Raw genomic sequence first — 16,344 nt, 5'->3', positions numbered from 1 at the left:
GTGCCTCACTGGCCTTTGCTCTGTGCTTGGGTAAAATGCCAGGCAGCTCAAAGATCACAAGGCAGAAGCCAGACAACTCCCCACCCCCACCCCCAAGCTAGCCTGGAATTGTTTCTATAGTGATGCCGGAACTGGCCTCGCACCAGCTCTCCTTCCTGGATGGAGGGGGAAACAAAGCACGTTCAACCATAAGAGAACAATGGAAATTTGAGCATGGAGGCCAACTTACTTCATTAAGAATGCTTTATAAAGTTAACCTGGAGAGCTTTGGATATCACTCCATTCATAAAGCCTCCTAGCGGTGTCTGAGTGAAGGCTGCAGAGTCATGGTGTGACCAGAGAAAGGTCTAATGGTTCCATGATCTAACTTCAGTCCTAACTCTGCTGTAACTGTTTACGGGGGGGGGGGGGGGGCGTGGGCTTGCAGCAGAGGAAACTTCCTAAAGCTCCTCACACCTCCTCCCAATACACTAACACTAAAGCTCACCAACTGGGTAGGGCCCACAGAGGGCAAGAACCTTCCTTCTAAAAAGACAGGCCAGCAGGTGATGTAGAGGGTGGGCTCTTCAAAACAGACTTTCCCCACACTCAAAACTATTTTCTTAAGGCAAAGTCTTACACATTGCTCTAGCTGGCCTTGAATCCACATAGATCTGCCTGTCTCTGCTTCCTGGGTGCTCAGATTAAACCACCATGTCAAGCTATATGGACCATTTGTACCACAGTACAGGGTCACAAGGAGAAAGGATGTACTTCCCCGAGTTTCTGGAGAAGCTTGCTGTCCACCCTCCCAGCCCTTCGGGACCCTCTTGCCAAGCCGCTTCAGGCAGTCTGTTGGAACTGTTCCCCTTTGCCTATATCTCCCGGTAGAGTTCAACATTTTGATAATGCTGCTTGGCTCAGAGGATGAAGTTCTTGTGGGCAACGCTGCCCTCTGCCTCGGCAACTGCATGGAGGTGCCCGGTGCTGCCTCTTCCTTGCTGAAGACAGACATTGTGCAGGTGCTGTTGAAGCTGGCAGGCGGTGGCTCACAGAAAGCAGATGTGCAGCTGAACGCAGGCATCGCTCTGGGGAAGCTGTGCACAGCTGAGCCCAGGTTTGTCGCGGTCACCTCTGAGCCCGGCCACCCACATGGTGGTCACATCTTAGCAAGAGTCGGGCAAGTCAAGTACTGGGTGAGGAACCCCATGGGGGTTCTTCCTACCTTCCGTAGGAAGTCTATCAGGATCCCATGAGCTGTGTCTCTGGAAGAAGCGTCCCTTGGGGTAACCACAACCTCCAACCCAAGAAGGAGAATGCATTTGACAGGGTTTGGTCCCATGCACGTGGTCACCATCTTCTTGTCACCCTAGTCCCCTCCAGCCTGCTCGTTTTCCTTACTCCGTTTTCTTCTCTCGCTCATGGTTTCGGAGGCTTCCGTCTCCATGTTCCATGTTGCTTTGGGCCTGTAGCAGCAGCACAGTGCCTCCTGGCAGATTTGTGCAGCAGAAGGGGGCCATTCATTCATGGTGGCCAAGAAGCCAAGAAAGACATGGAAAGGGCCAGATCCCCAGCTCCCTTTTAAGAACACATCAGGGACCTAAATTCCTCCCAGTAGGCCCAACTTACTAAAGTGTCTATTACCTACAGACTTGGACCAAGGCCTCAAACATACAGACTTTTGAAGGACATTTACTATCCAAACTGTAGCACATCCTGTCTCTGCCCATTTGTCTTCCTGTCATGCCTCATCTCTCACTATCTTTAGCTCCTCTTCCTCTCCCTCCCCCCCCCTCTTATATTTATCTCCTTCTCTGTCTCTCCCTCTCTCCCTTCTTTCTTTCTTCCTTTCCTTTCTTCTTCACTTGGCCTGGAACTTGCTTTATAGCTCAGGTTCATCATAATCTCCCTGCTTCTGCCTCCACCTCTTCTTAGCTTCTCATCTCTTTCTTTACTGGGCCGGACTTCTATTTTTTTCGCTGATTGGCTGGCTGGTTTTTTGATTGACTTGGGTCTAAGTAAATGGAGGACTGGACTGTTCAGTGCCAGCAACAGCACACCACCTCTGAGGCCACTCAGCAAGCCAGAGCAAGAGACATGGCCTTCAGCTCTGCTTGTTGGTTCTCATTGTAGCTCTGCTTCCTGTCCTGGACCTGTTATGTGCTTAATGGCCTCATGGAATAGACTATGTTTCAGGGTGTCCCCATGCAGCTGTGCCACGGTCTCTTGCATATAAGTGGAGGAGACCTTGAGGATGACTCCTGCCTAACAGCTGCACACCTCTCTCCTCCCCCTGGGAAACGAGAAGGCTGGTTTGGATGACACCCAGAGCCCTTTCAAGTTCTCTCTGATTGATCAAGCGGAAGAAAAAAAAAAGATAAAATCTTTCTTCCATAGAAAATCAAACACATTAGCTTGGATGAGTTCAAAGTGGCATCCTGCTGGGGTGGGTGGGAAAGCGGGGGCTTCCTAAGAGCCTAGCTTCCTCTGACCAACCTGTCACACCTGACACTCCCAGTGTCCCCAATGCTGTGTGGGTTCCCTGAGAGCCTGACTTACTCTCTTTGATCTTTAGGCCTCCCCGGTGCCACTGTGACTTCCTCCTTTCTACCTAGAGTGACATGACCCATGTCCGTGGCCAGCATTCACTTGCAGAAGGTGACTGTGAAATGTACTGACGTGGATTTTGTGTTCTGATTACCACAGGTTTGCTGCCCAACTTCGAGGGCTTCACGGGATAGAAATCCTCAACTCTACAATGAAACACTTGAATGATTCTTGAGAGACACGGTGCCTGTGTACAGTCTGTGCGCACGTAACTGTGTGCCATGGGTCACTGCTCCGCTAATAAAGTCTTTTTAAATGCTCAGCTCCAGAATGCAATGTCTGTTGGGTCTTCACTGGGAAGAAGAGAGCAGGTGGCTCACAGTAGAAACTGCTACTGCCCACTCTAGCTCCCATCCATCACTTAGGTCTCTGCCCTGCTCCGTTTTCTACTGAAGCTGAAACCAGCCAACCAACCGAAAGCCTCATTTCCCAGATGCTCTTGCAGGAACTCCACTAGATCCTGAGGGAACTGTCAGGGGTGTTTGGCAGTGGCAGTTTAGCATCTGCCTTCAGCTCTCAGCCCTTTAAGAGATTGGCAGTAGCACCAGGGTGGTGGGTGGCCGGCAGCTTCCTGAATCCCAGCTGCAGCTATTGCACATGCTTTTGAACTCAGCAGGTTGAGTAGTGACAGGTGACTCCCCGACAAGGGAGCTCTTTCCAGCCCTGGGCCGGCGGGGGAGGGGGGCCAGCATTTTCACCTGGCTGTATTTCTACAAGTGTAAGATGGCTCTGGACTTACAGGGCTTACAGACTTATGTCCCTAACCCACCCCACATGCCTGCTTAGCCCATTCCCAAAGACCCTGCTTCCTTCTCATTGCCCCAAAGCCAGGATCACCTGTGCACTCCCAAATGAAAGGATTAGTAAGTAACAGTTCACTGGCTTCTCAGTGCAATCGTTGGTCGAACTGTTTCAGGGAAGGAGGCAGGATCTGCACTGTACAGTGAAAAAAATGAAAAACTAAATACCACAGCTCCCAAGAATGGCGCCCCCTACTACCTGCCTGCTATGTTACTGGGTGAGTTGCCTAACCTTCCTGGGCTTCTCTGCACCATCAGGCAAACCTAGAAAAATAAATATCCAACCTACCTATGCTGTGAAGGTCATATGAAATCTAGAATGTCCCCCTCCCCGCAAAGATTCCTCTAGTTAAAGGCTTGGTCCCAGGTTGGCATTATTGCCAGGTGGTGAAAGCATTGTTAGATTTGGTTCACTGAGAGTGTACACTCGAAAAGGCTTGTGGGACCTTGGTCTCTTCTTCTGATTTCCAGCCATATGATGGACAGTCTGTTTTACAGCCTGTTCCTACCACTGAAGTGTGGTTTCCACTAAAAGAAGTCTAAAAGTCATAGAACTTCCTGGACATAACCGAAAGCCTCTAAAACTCTTGCGCCAAAACAAACCTTTTCACTCTATAAGTCCTATAAGCAGAGGGTAATTGTTACAGTAACAGAAAGCTAGCTGCCATTAGACCCAAAGGTATTTCAGCAGCTACACTACTGCACGAACATGGCAGGTGCCACCCTGAAACTGCAGGCCTTTACTGACATCCTGCATACTAAGGGGTTAACTTTGAGATTTGGGTCAATAAGCTCATGTCCTTTAAGGGGTCAAAAGCAGGCATTGTCTGAAATAAGCAGGAAAGAAAACTCCTTTTTCTGGGAGGATTTCACTCCACACATCCCCTACAGAAAATTCGTCACTGGCAGAACAGCTCTCGGTTTAGGTTAAGAACTTTTTTTTAATGGAATGGTTAGTTGCATGTTGGAAGGCTGCATATAAACTGCTAACGATGGGCGTTCTCTGTAGGACCAGTACAACTGTGGGCAGCACACCGGGGGTACTCTGCCCTGGTGCTGTAACAGTATCTGAGAGCAGCGGGGATGGGGGCGGCATACAGGTGACAAATCTCAGCAGAGAAGATGGGACCTCGCCACTCCAGGGCCTCCTGCAAACAAACCTCCTTTAAGCAGGTACATTGCAAGGGAGATGTGTGGTGCTCAACAGACACAGAAGAATTAGAAGCTGCAGCATCGGCTGCTTTCAGAGAACACAACAGGCCTTGGGAGATGGCATCAGCGTGCAGAAACAACAGCCTGGTCTCCGATTCGAGTTCGAAGCCTCTCTGATGCTGCTACACCCCTCCTTTCTGGCTCTGAGAAAATGACTGCTGTAGGTAGATCCTGTCCCCAAAGTGTGGGAGATGACTCATTTTACTGTGCTTGAGAGGGCCTGCAGGGAGTCATAATCTTCTTCTTGTTGGCAGTGGGGCCACTGCACACCCTGGTACAGGTGGAGAGAAATGCCTTACAAACTGGCAATCTCATGAGGACACCATGAGGCAGATATTGTCTTCACTCTAGAAGAAAGCAGCTAAGACTTCTTTGCCCAAAGCCATGTCTTCTGTAAATAGAGGAGTCAGAAGTTAACCTCAAACTAAAGACTCAAATGTTTTTTTAACTTTTCCTAGCATGAAACATTTCTCTCCTTATTGAATGTGGCTTTCAGGAAACATCTATTTTTTTTTTCTGAGTCTGTTTCTTCTCTATGAAATTAAAGTAACAGTTTCATTTGACATTCTCTGGTTTGGATATGCAGGATGCATCTAAAACAAGGGCTGGCTTAATGGCTATAATGGTTAGACCATAAAGGAGTCCCTTCCCTCCACCCCGCTTCCTTTCCACCAAAGGACTCATTTTTCTGTTATCACTGCATGTTACTGAAAACAAGCAAATATTTGGCCTTGACCATGTTTGCCGTTCTCCCATCCTATGCCTGGGGAAGGTATACATAAGCAATTCCAAACCCCTCCTCCAGCCGGCAGCGGCCTTCCCTATACTCTGAGATAGTCTAAGAACACGAGTCCCAGCAGTGCTGGAGTTCTGGGTACTCAGAACATGCAAGCCACATGACAGGGCTGAGACTGTGCTATGTTTGTATTTGTAGGTGCCTCTGACTTCTTTAGTGCAAAGTGCTGGAGTCATGTCCTTTACCAGAAGACACTCCTGTTAGTTCCCCTTTGTCCTAATTTCAAACCAGAAACAAAAAACCAAAACCTGTTGATCCGAAGGACTGTCACTCCAGCCATACACTCATCAGGATGTCATTAGCCTTACCCTTCCCACTGCCCTGAAAATGAAGAGGGCTGTCACACTGACCACCACCCCTCCTCAGGTCCCGATCACACAGCAGCTACAAGGCAGCTAGACACCAGCTGGATGGCTCATTTCTTTCTAACAAGACCCCTAATGTAATCTCAATTTCAAAAAAGCAAAAAAAAAAAAAAAAAAAAAGTAACGCCTTGCTGGAGGCTTCTAGCCCTTCGATGGACCAGACTCTGACCACTCTACCACCCTGGCAGGATGCAGAAGGATGCCACAGCAGGGTACTAGCAGAGAAGGCAGAAGCATGCTAAGACTCTCTGACAGCCACCCACAAGCCTCAGGACTCCCCAGATGTGGGGCTCGGAGGAGGTCTTCCGAATTCTGGAACCAGGCAGTTCCAATAAACTAGGGCTTTGTGCCAGGGAGGGCTCAGCTCGGCTCGAGCATCACTTCGCTGTCACATGTCCACCTCCAAACCTCACATTTGTGCTTTTAATCTTCAGCAGATCCACCTGCTCCTTCAGACCCTCCCCTGCCCTCCAGCTGCAGCACACACGTGTGAACGCACGCACGCCCACGCAGTTCACCTCCTGAAGCTGAGAGATGAATTGTCACGTGGAGCTGGGTGAGCTGAGGTGCGATGGAGATTCGGGCTGGATCAAAGGCAGGGTAGGGGAGAGAGAATTATCCCTATGTACAGCAAGAAAAATGAGTCCCGTGCCCACGCTGAATTTTATTCAGTGTTCATCTCTCCAGGCTCTGCTTAGAGGGAATCTTTCTGGTTTTAAGTGACTAGCCCACAATGCCCAGCCCGCACCTTCTCATAATTCAAGGAACCTCTCACACAGGAAACACCAGGGGAAGAATCTTCAACATCTACCCCTAGTCAAGCAATTGCCTGACCTAAGGATCAAAGAAGTGAAGGGACAAAGGACAAGGAGACCCTGGGGAGCAGCGCTCCCAAGGTCAGACTGCAGATCCAAAGCATCTCCCCTCATTAAGTTAGCTTCACCCCAACTACTATTTGCTCATCAAAGGTGGCTCTGTTAGGGACAGGATACTTAGTTCACAGGTTTGTGGTGAGGATTAACTAGGGTGATTTCCATAAAGCTCCCTACAAACCGTGTTTGGCACCACAGGTTCTGAAGAAGGGGAGCTACATGATTACACTGATGTAGCTACTTCCACAGATGCCCCTGCTGGGCAATCCCTGCAGGTTCCAGGAATTCTGAAGCAGGGGGATTTTGATCAGGGTTGGATAGGATCCTGTGTGGCTCTGTCTCAAAGGTGGAGAGTCAGAGAACTGGGCACCCAGGTTCAGTGTTATTCGGGTATAGATGAGCCTGCAGAATGGAAGGGCTGGTAGGAAGGAATTGAGGTGGGGTGAGGAGCAGGCTTTGTGACAGGGAAGTGGGGCTGGAGAAAGAGGCATCAGGGTGCTGTGGAGTGATGGCACTGTATGTGGTTCAGTGGCTCTTTTCTACCTCAGGCCCTTGGTTCAATCTCTGGCACTGCCAAAATGGAGTAGGTGGGTGGCATTAACACGTGAAAGAAAGGAATGACAAAGGAGGAACCGAAGACTGAGTACCACTATCCCACTTCCTCAATTCTGCTATACCATCTGCTGCCAACACGGCATGTGAGAGAAGAGCCCTCCGAACACCAGAGAAAACATGCATGATGCAAAGGACCAAAGACGGAACAGGATCTTGTGTGGCCTCCTGGGGTGTTTAGCCTCTGACCTTTCCCCGACTTGCAGACCTGCATCTGTGCTCTAGTTTCTTGTCATTATTAGTACACTGCCTCTATTTCTAGCACTATCCATGCCCTATTCTTTGTTCTGGGAAACAGAAGAAACCTCAGTGGGTATCCTTTGAAGTCCAGCCTATGCCTATAACACCATAGAGGAGTGGGAAAGGTTGAGTGGTACCCAGTGGCACTGATGCTCTGAACAAGATGCTACCCTACATTACCAGCATCGGTGAGAATTTTTAAAAAGACAAGTTTTGAGTTCACTTGAAAAGCCTCCTTGCTGGGCTCCCCACCTCCCTCCAGATCAAGAGCACCCTGCCTTCTGTAGCCATTGTATCTTTTCTCAAACACCTTTACACAATTGACATGTGTGTGTTTGCTTGTGTGTATGTGTGTAATGTGTGTGTGTGTAGTGTAATGTGTGTGGGGTATGTATGTAATGTCCGTATGTGTGTGTATATATGTTGGGGGCGGGTAATAAAACTGTGGACAATTTACTGTTTCCTCAATGCCATTGAGAAGCTCTCAGGTTATTTTCCTTAAACTACCATCAGACACTTCTGCAATCTTCACACGGGATGCAAGAGCTGCAGTTCATAAGGTTTGAGTTGAATATAAAACACGTACATCTGTTATTATCCCTCAAATTGTCTTTCCTTATAAAAATTCTGAGAAAGTCTTAACGCGGCTTTTGAGCCATCCAGTGTAAACTTTGTGAGCCTTAAAACAAAGACAGTTTTAGAGTCATGTTCTGGTTCCCACTCAGGCCAGCCCAACTTCTGTTGCAACACTGGGTTCAACATCTTGGGGGTTCACTGTCACATTCCAACACTTCAAAGAAGCCTGGACGTTATTGGCTGAGTGACAGCTGCCCACTGTACCCCTCCCTAGCTGCAGAGAGTTTCTCATTGTTTGCATGCATGCCATTCTACTCAGCCTTGCAGTCTACTCCATACCTGCTGTCCTCTGCTCCTCTCCAAAAGGCCTTCTCTTTCTGTAAACCCCACACCGCACAAAGCCCCAGCGCAGCGAGAGTGACAGGCACCTTTTGTTTAGATACTAAGAAAGTTATAGATTCTCTTCAGTGCAGTGGGAACTAGTGTTGGGCCCTCCTTATAGGTGAGGGAACTGAGGCACACAAAGGTTAAACACCTGGTGCAAGCGGCCTCCCATCTCTCCCTCCATCACCCCACTAGTTCACACAACTGTAAACCCTGTAGCTGGCATTGCTCACCCTCTCAATGTTCCTGGTGTGATGCAAATTGAAATATTCCCTGTCTGAAATATTCAATGTTTTGGTTTTGTTTGCTGTTTGTTTGCTTTCTAAGTTGAATTAAAATTTTTAACATGCCTAGATTTTTTTTAATTGGAGATCTTAGGGCCTAGACAAAGAGCACTCCAAGGACAGGCGAGCTGAAGAGCAGGCCCATGACTCTGTCTTCATCCTGCCCACACATCATCGCTACTGAGAAGGGGCTTCCCTCTCCACCCAGATAGGTCTCCTTTGGCTCCCAAAGCCATGGCTAGATACCAGTGCTGGCCCCATTCCCCATATGTATGTGGCTCTTACCAGACTCTCCCTCATAAACCTATATGACACAGGACGGGTCCCTTTTGTGCTGCCTGTGAGGAACTGGAGGCCTGAGGTCTGGGGTGTAGCAATTCAGGTGGAAGGGGGCCATTTTGAACAGTCACAAATAACCTCTAAGAACATCCAATCTTGTCCTACAGTGTTTATCTAGGCACCACCACCCTCTATTTAAATGCTGTGTGTATAGTCCTGTAGTCCTGATTGCTCTGCCCGTCTAGTCTCCAAATCACTAAAACAACAACAACAAAGAGTGAATGCTTCCCCTGCCTTTCGTTTCTCAGACTAATGGAATCGTACAAAATTCAGGTCATGGCCTGAAGTAGGGAACAACTCTGAAGCACAGACATTTCAAATAAGAGAGCTGCTGTGCTATCACTAAAGCCACTGAGAAAAGAAAACCCTTCTACAAGGTGATCAGAAATATCCCACAGTGGGAGGGTAGAAAAGGTAGCCCCCAGTAGGTTGCTTCTGAGGGAGTTTTGGGACCGGCATAAACACAAACATCAAGGGCCCCAGTTCATTCCAAACAAGCTCAGGACACACAGACACAGATGCACGCGCACGCACGCGCGCGCGCACACACACACACACACACACACACACACACACACACACACGGCTGCTTTGCCTGTGGACCTTTGGCATGCTATTACCTCAGAGACTGACCAGTAGGTTGCTTGGTTCTTCTCCAGTTTACAAGAAAATCCCCTCTGCTCTGGTAAGCAACGCCACGGGGAATCATGGGAAAAAATGCCTCCTCGTTTAGGCCACACAGTTCAGGTTTTGCCATTTTCGTTTATTTTCTGCTGCCATAGCCCAATAAGTCATTGAAGAGGAATAGTGCCTTACTTTGGCTCATGGTCCTCAAGGAGAGATTGCACTGATGCATCTAGTCAGGGCCTTGTACTGAGTTATAACATGGCTGCGAACTGGAAAGGCAAGCAGGCAGGCGTTGAGGAGCCAGGCATGGCAGCTTCAGGGTTTGAATGTAGATGTCCTCCAACCGACACGTGCACTTGAGCACTTGATCCCCTGCCGGTGATGGTGAGGCTCTCTAAGAGGCAGGTCTTGAAGATTCGATCCACTTCCGGTTGCGGAGCAAACTCTGTGCTTTCTGGTCTGCACATCCCGTGAAGAACACCAGCACATGTCCCTGCAGCCATGGCTCTCTTCTACCATGCCTTTGCTCTTATGAGGCGTTGGAATTCCCCGAAACCAGGAGGCAAAATAAACCTCTCCTGCTTTAGGTTGCTTCTCTCAAGTGTTTTGATTGCAGTGGTGAGAAATGGAACCAACACAGAGTACAGCCTGATGCTTTCAAAACTCATTCCTAGGGTGACTTATCCAGCCCCCATAGGGAGAGGAGCGTGCACTCCTGCGAGAGCAGACTCAGGTCCATGAACAGCAGTGATCCCTCTTAACAGCTTGGTCTCCTGTTAATGCTCACCCTACCCCCACTGCCCAATACTCAATATGTTTTTCTGGAGGAATAAACCACAGCATCTCATCTCCCCAACACTCATCCTGGAGTCTAGCTGTGAGACTGTAAAATCAATTTTAAAAAAAGCAATCCCCTTCTAAAGTTCAATGTCAGGAGCCTGGAGAGATTGTGAGGTGGTTAAGAGAGCTTGTTGCTCTTGAAGAAAACCAGAATCTGCCTGGAACTCTACCTCCAGGAGATCGGATGCCCTCTTGTGGCTTCTGCTGGCACTTGCACACGTGTGTACATGTGCACACATACACAGGCATATACATACACATTAAAAACAAATAAAGCTCAATGGCAAAGCAGGTATAATGTAAGTGTTCTTAAAGGAGAGACAGGCTGGAAGAAAGGGGTAGCAGCTCCCTCAAGTCCCAAACCCAAGACAGCAGATATTAAATCTTAAACCCGGAAGAAAGGTGCCCCTTTGTAGATACACTAAATGGGTTGGACCCCCAAAATGTGAGATAGCCCTGACCCTATGGTGTAGTGAGAATTCTGGAATTTTGGTTTCTTCTTTTAAAAACCCCACAGAAATACTACAAGAATATGCTTCTATTTTAATCCCAGGTATAGGGATGTGGGGCTGCTTTGGACTGTCCAAAGCAGCTGACCATGATTGGCCTCGTGTTCTAGCAGAGGCATGGTTTTGCTAACTGCAGATAATTACTGCAGTTGTGTGACATTTGGAATTCTGGGAACTTTTCAGCAGGTATATAAATCCTGGAGCCCCTCTAGGCAGGAGTTGGTGGTTGTTAGTCATTCAGGAGGGTTGGTTGCAGTTTGTTAGTAGTCGTGCTTAAAGAAGAAATTGGTTTTAGGGCTCTCTCTCTCTCTCTCTCTCTCTCTCTCTCTCTCTCTCTCTCTCTCTCTCTCTCTCTCTTCCTCTCTCTGCCTCCATCCTTCTTTCTCTCCTATGCAGTGATGGGGTGAAACCAGGGGAATAAAGAGTGGAGAAAATAAGAGCCCGCAAATTGCAAAGACCAGCCACACTACGGTTTGGTTTTTCTGGACTGTCTCCTCTTGGGTTGGAATCTCTTGACTGCAGCTCTCCCACACAGCCTTTACACTTTCATGGCTTTATAGTTTCAAAGTCTCACCAGTAAGGTGGCCACTGCAACTCTACCACGGATTACCCTCAGGGGCCTGCAGCAGCTCAAATGCCACATTTCTTCTCAGTGTGGTCCTCCCAGGGGCTCACTTTCACAGCTTTGGGTCTATGACTGTGTCCCTTGTGGCCTAGGTGGAGGAAGGCCATGGTTCCGTTGATCTTGATTTTTTTTTGCTTGTAGAAACACCACCATATGTGTGCCATCGAAGCATACAGCTTGCAACTCAGTATCTGGCCCACATGCTGCACCTGGGGCTGGCACTGCTTAAGCCATGTTTGAATTAACCAAAGGATGTTATGCCAGATTTAACGAGGAGAAGCCCAAAGGTCAGTGAGCTCTTTTTGTACTCAAGGTGCTAGAGATAACCTCAGGGCCCTCTGAGATGATTTCAGGACCTCCCCTGCTACCCCCCAACACATGGTTCTGATGAGTTACACTGCTCCCCTCCTTCCACACTAATCTCACTGTTAGGAAGCAGCTCCCTGGCTTCACACTTGCATATTTTTTGTGTGGTAGGATTGAATTGGATCCAGGTTTTTGTGCCCTGCTTGACTTTTAATTATAAGTTCTGCCTCTAGCTCATTCTTTGCTCTCACAGATCACCGTATGTGGCCACGAACCGCGTGAAGCGGCGTGGATGCCTGCTGCGTGGACAGCTTTTCTGCCAGGTTTCCTAGTTCATTGCTCCTACGTTGGATCTTACACAGATCCTCAGTCACAGAATTTGGAAAAATATTCTTTGCCAATTTGCAACGAGAATGGACTTTGTTCTATGTGTTCCTCCGTTTCTATTTAAGATCACATTTGTATGGTTTTACTGGACACCTATCTACCAGCGTTTATGTTAGTTACCTTCCATGCTGTAACAAGCCACCTGACAAAAGTTATATATGGGGCCTCTGGATTTAAGGGTAGACCTTGTTATTGCAGGGAGGACCTAACCGCAGGAGTGTGAGGCAGCTGGTCACACTGCATGTTAAATATGAAGAATAAGATGCCAGGCAACAGATATAATATGGAGAAGTTTATTGTAGAAGCGTGGGAGAGCAGGAAAGGGGGAGACGTGGCCCAGAGAGAAGGAAAGAAACACACAGAATGAGACAGAGACTGAGGCAGCAAGAGAGAGCAAGAGAACAAGAGAGAGGAAGAGACAAAGTGGGTTTGCCCTTTTTACATCCTGGGCAGCCTGTGGCACACCTAGTGGCAGGTAGGTCATGACGTCATAGGTTCCTAGGCAGCCAGGTATGCTAACCCTGCAGCCCCAGTGAGGAAGCAGAGAAAGATGAATGCCAAGGCTTTAGCTTGTTTTCCCCTTGTAAGTTAGTCTTGAACTCCAGCCCCTGGGGATTGTGCCACCCACATTCAGGAGGATTCGATATCTTTGAACATGGGTCATATTTTATTTCTCGCAGATGTGTAACAAGTTTGCTGTGACTTTGTCACATGTGGATTCACTGGCCACCTCCACCACGGTCAGGACAGCGAACAGTTTCCTCATAAGGATTTTGCAGTTGCACACTTGTTTCTTTACATTCCACTTTTGACAGCTACCACCCTGTCCCTATAGTTGTGCCAGTTCAAGACGAGACGTGCAATATGTGCACTTTTTTTTTTTTTTTTTTTTTTTTTTTTTTTTTTTTTGGTTTTTCGAGACAGGGTTTCTCTATGTAGCCTTGGCTATCCTGGACCCGCTTTGTAGGCCAGGCTGGCCTCGAACTCACAGCGATCCACCTGCCTCTGCCTCCCGAGTGCTGGGATTATAGGCGTGCGCCACCACGCCCGGCTAATATGTGCACCTTTTAAAACTGGTTTTGAAAACCATTGTAATCTCCCAGGGTTCAACTAAGTGCTTGCCCACAGTTGCTGGGGATCTTTCCATGTTGTATATCTGCCTTGGTGTGCTTGACCTTTCACCTGCTCTGCTGTTTCACACATTTTTTATATTACATAGGAAACTACAGTTCACAATCATGTGCTGGTATTTATGGCAATGTGGTTTTAATTTTTCTGGGATGTATTTCCCCAAAGGTTAATTGCTAGGTCATTTGGTAATTATATATTCAATCATCTCAAAGACTATCTATTAGAGTGGCTGGGCCTATACCCATACTGGAAATGTATACACAGTCCATTTTCTCACCGGTATTTGGCCTTGATGTTTATTTTAATAGTTCCATTATGTGTACGTTGACATCTTGTAGCTTCAATTTGCATTTGCTTATTGGCTAATGACATTGAGCGTCTCCTTGTGCCCCTATTTGCCATCTGTGTACCTTCCCCGTCTTCTAACTGGGTAACTTCATGTCATTGCTTTTGCTTGCTCGTTTGCCGTTAACTTTGAAGATGGGACCAGCAGAACATGGTTACCCAGGATTTGGTTCACAAACACGTTCTCCCTTGTGCATACTTTATCTTCTCATCATCTTCCCGTGGTCCTTCCCAGAGTAGACGTTTTTCATGGCATTGAGTTTATTAATTCCTCCTTGTGGTATTCAGTCTCATAGCTTTGCTTTTGCCTTATCCTAGGCCAGGAATATTTTCCTACAGGGCCAGGTATAATGATGCTCAGCTTCAACCTCAATGCTTAGGAGGCAGAGGCTAGAGGGTCATGAGTTCAAAGTCAGCCTTGATTACACGGCGGAGCTCAAGGTCAATCTAGAACACATAGTAAAAGCCCTGTCTCATCTCTCACCTCTCTCCTCCCTCCTCTATCTCTGTCTCTCTCTGGGGTACCCCTCTCCTGTTTCCCCTCTCTCCCCATGCCCATTTAATAAACTTCCATTTTAAAAAACCTGTCTCAAAGAAGTAAAGGGAAAAAGAATATTGTTCTAAAGGTTATAAGTTTCTATTTCATATTTAAGTCTACGATCCATTAGATTTTATATTTGTATAAGGTGTGAGTGAATGGCTAGTCCAATTATGTAATCATTCTAGTGTATAGATGGAGAAACCCAGAGAGATCTGAGAAAATAAGGCCCACCCAATAACTGTTCAGGAGAAAAAGTGTAAGCCTGTTGTTCTATGTCTGATCTCCTCTCTTCCATTCCCCTCCCCTCCCCTCCCCTCCCCTCCCTTCCACTTCCCTCTTTTCCACTCCCGTTCCCTCCCCTGTCTTCTCCTCCTCTCCTCTTTCTCTCTTTCCTCTGGAGCATGTGCCCCAGCTTTCTGAATCCGTTCATTCCTCTACAGTAACTAACTTCCCTTAAGCTCACGAGCTAAGGTTGGAGCCTGTTAGAACACATCCTGTGAGCCCTCTGCTGCCTATTTGCAGTGTGGAGAATGGAGGCAGGTGGGAGAACTTCCTGGTATGCAAATGACTTGCCATTCTTGTTTGGAGAAAGTCTCCATCGGGTTTCAGCAGAGTCCAGAGTTTCACAGAACTACTGGGTCACTGCACTGACCCATGGGGGCTGCATGAGCACTTGACCTTTGTGACCACAGACCCAGGAAGGCTCACTTCTCCTTGAGTTCACCCAAAGACCCTTAGACTTTGTCCTGGTTCCCATTAGCGAGACCAAAGGAGGAACACACGCACTCTAGGTAAGTGTTTTCATTTTACCCAATGTGCCAGAGTGCTCAAACAAACATGCAGCTAGCATTTTTCAATACACTTGCACCTTTGTGGGAAAATCACAGGGGTGTTTTATTTGAGGTCCTGGCAGTCTACCTTGATCCCTGGCTGACCCTTTTGTCAGTTCCCCCTTTGAGTCTCTGAATACAACACTGAAAGCTTCCAGCTCCTTGTTTCCCTGGAGATCCACTGCAGGCGTAACTGCTGACATGATTTAAATGGCTTGACCCTGTACCTTCCTCTGGAAACCTAAGTTGATCTTGCAAAATGTTGGAGGAGGTCCAGGTTTGTCTGAGTGAGGATTCCTAAGGGGTGGAGCCTTTCAAGTTTTGTGACGGTCACTCACTCAGCAGGAAGCCAGAGACTGGCCTCTAGTTCTCCAACTTTCAGATTGCAGTGGCCTTTGTCTTCCAATTCTCCCACTCTTAGGAAAGGAGGGTTCATGCCTGGGTGCTGCAGCAGCCCTGCCCCACTCCAGCCTAAGCGATCTGGAGCCTTCTCTCTGAAGTCATGTCAGGATGTACATCCTGGTCTGGGTGTCGCCCTCTTCATCTCCACCTTCTTCCAGGGAGTATGACCCCTTCCCTTCCTTCTCTCCCAAATTCTTAAAAGGCTCCCCCACACACCACCATACCTAGCCCATTTCCCCAGCAACCAAGAGATCTGCGTGTGAGTATTAGTCACCACTTATTCCAGTACCCACTTTTTTCATGCATGGTTTTCTCCTCTGTTAATAGATGTGCACATCATAACACTGTTGTGGGTTTAAAGTGCACATAATAGGCAAATAGCTACTGATCCTGGATCAAGGGTGGTAGTGGCCATGCCTGGTCTCCATGATAACTGTCACCAGGCCCAGTCTTCAGTCCTTAATCATTCATCCTGGAGAGTTCTTATAATGTGTTATGGAAAAACCAAGTGTCCCAGCTTCCACTGAGACAGCTCCCCCCAACACACACACACACACACACACACACACACACACTTTTCCATTTCCTAGGAGTCTAGTGAACTTACAGCATGCACAATGGGGCTCTGTCGATTTGCATACAAGACCAAGCATTTCCTCCTCTGCTGGGTGGATTCTTCAAATCTGAATGTGATCACTCTTCAACTTCCTTATGGGCCAATCTTTTCCTGCTGCA

The 16,344-nt window shown here is 47.8% G+C and overlaps 1 protein-coding gene across 1 annotated transcript in view; it reads left to right on the top strand.

The window, feature by feature from the left end:
- Ttc12 (tetratricopeptide repeat domain 12) overlaps window positions 1–2,857 on the top strand; it is a 48,486-nt gene extending 45,629 nt beyond the window's left edge. The window contains exons 21-22 of the mRNA XM_051156386.1: window positions 871–1,096; window positions 2,686–2,857. Coding sequence (XP_051012343.1) covers window positions 871–1,096; window positions 2,686–2,761 — 302 coding nt within the window. The 3' untranslated portion in view covers window positions 2,762–2,857. The remainder of the gene's footprint in view (window positions 1–870; window positions 1,097–2,685) is intronic.
- The last annotated feature ends 13,487 nt before the right edge of the window (window positions 2,858–16,344 follow it).

The sequence above is a fragment of the Acomys russatus genome, chromosome 14 (assembly GCF_903995435.1).
Source record: "Acomys russatus chromosome 14, mAcoRus1.1, whole genome shotgun sequence".
In the NCBI taxonomy this organism is placed as follows: Eukaryota; Metazoa; Chordata; class Mammalia; order Rodentia; family Muridae; genus Acomys; species Acomys russatus.
The sequence above is the reverse complement of the archived record's forward strand: the minus strand, read 5'-3'. Positions and strand labels throughout refer to the sequence as shown.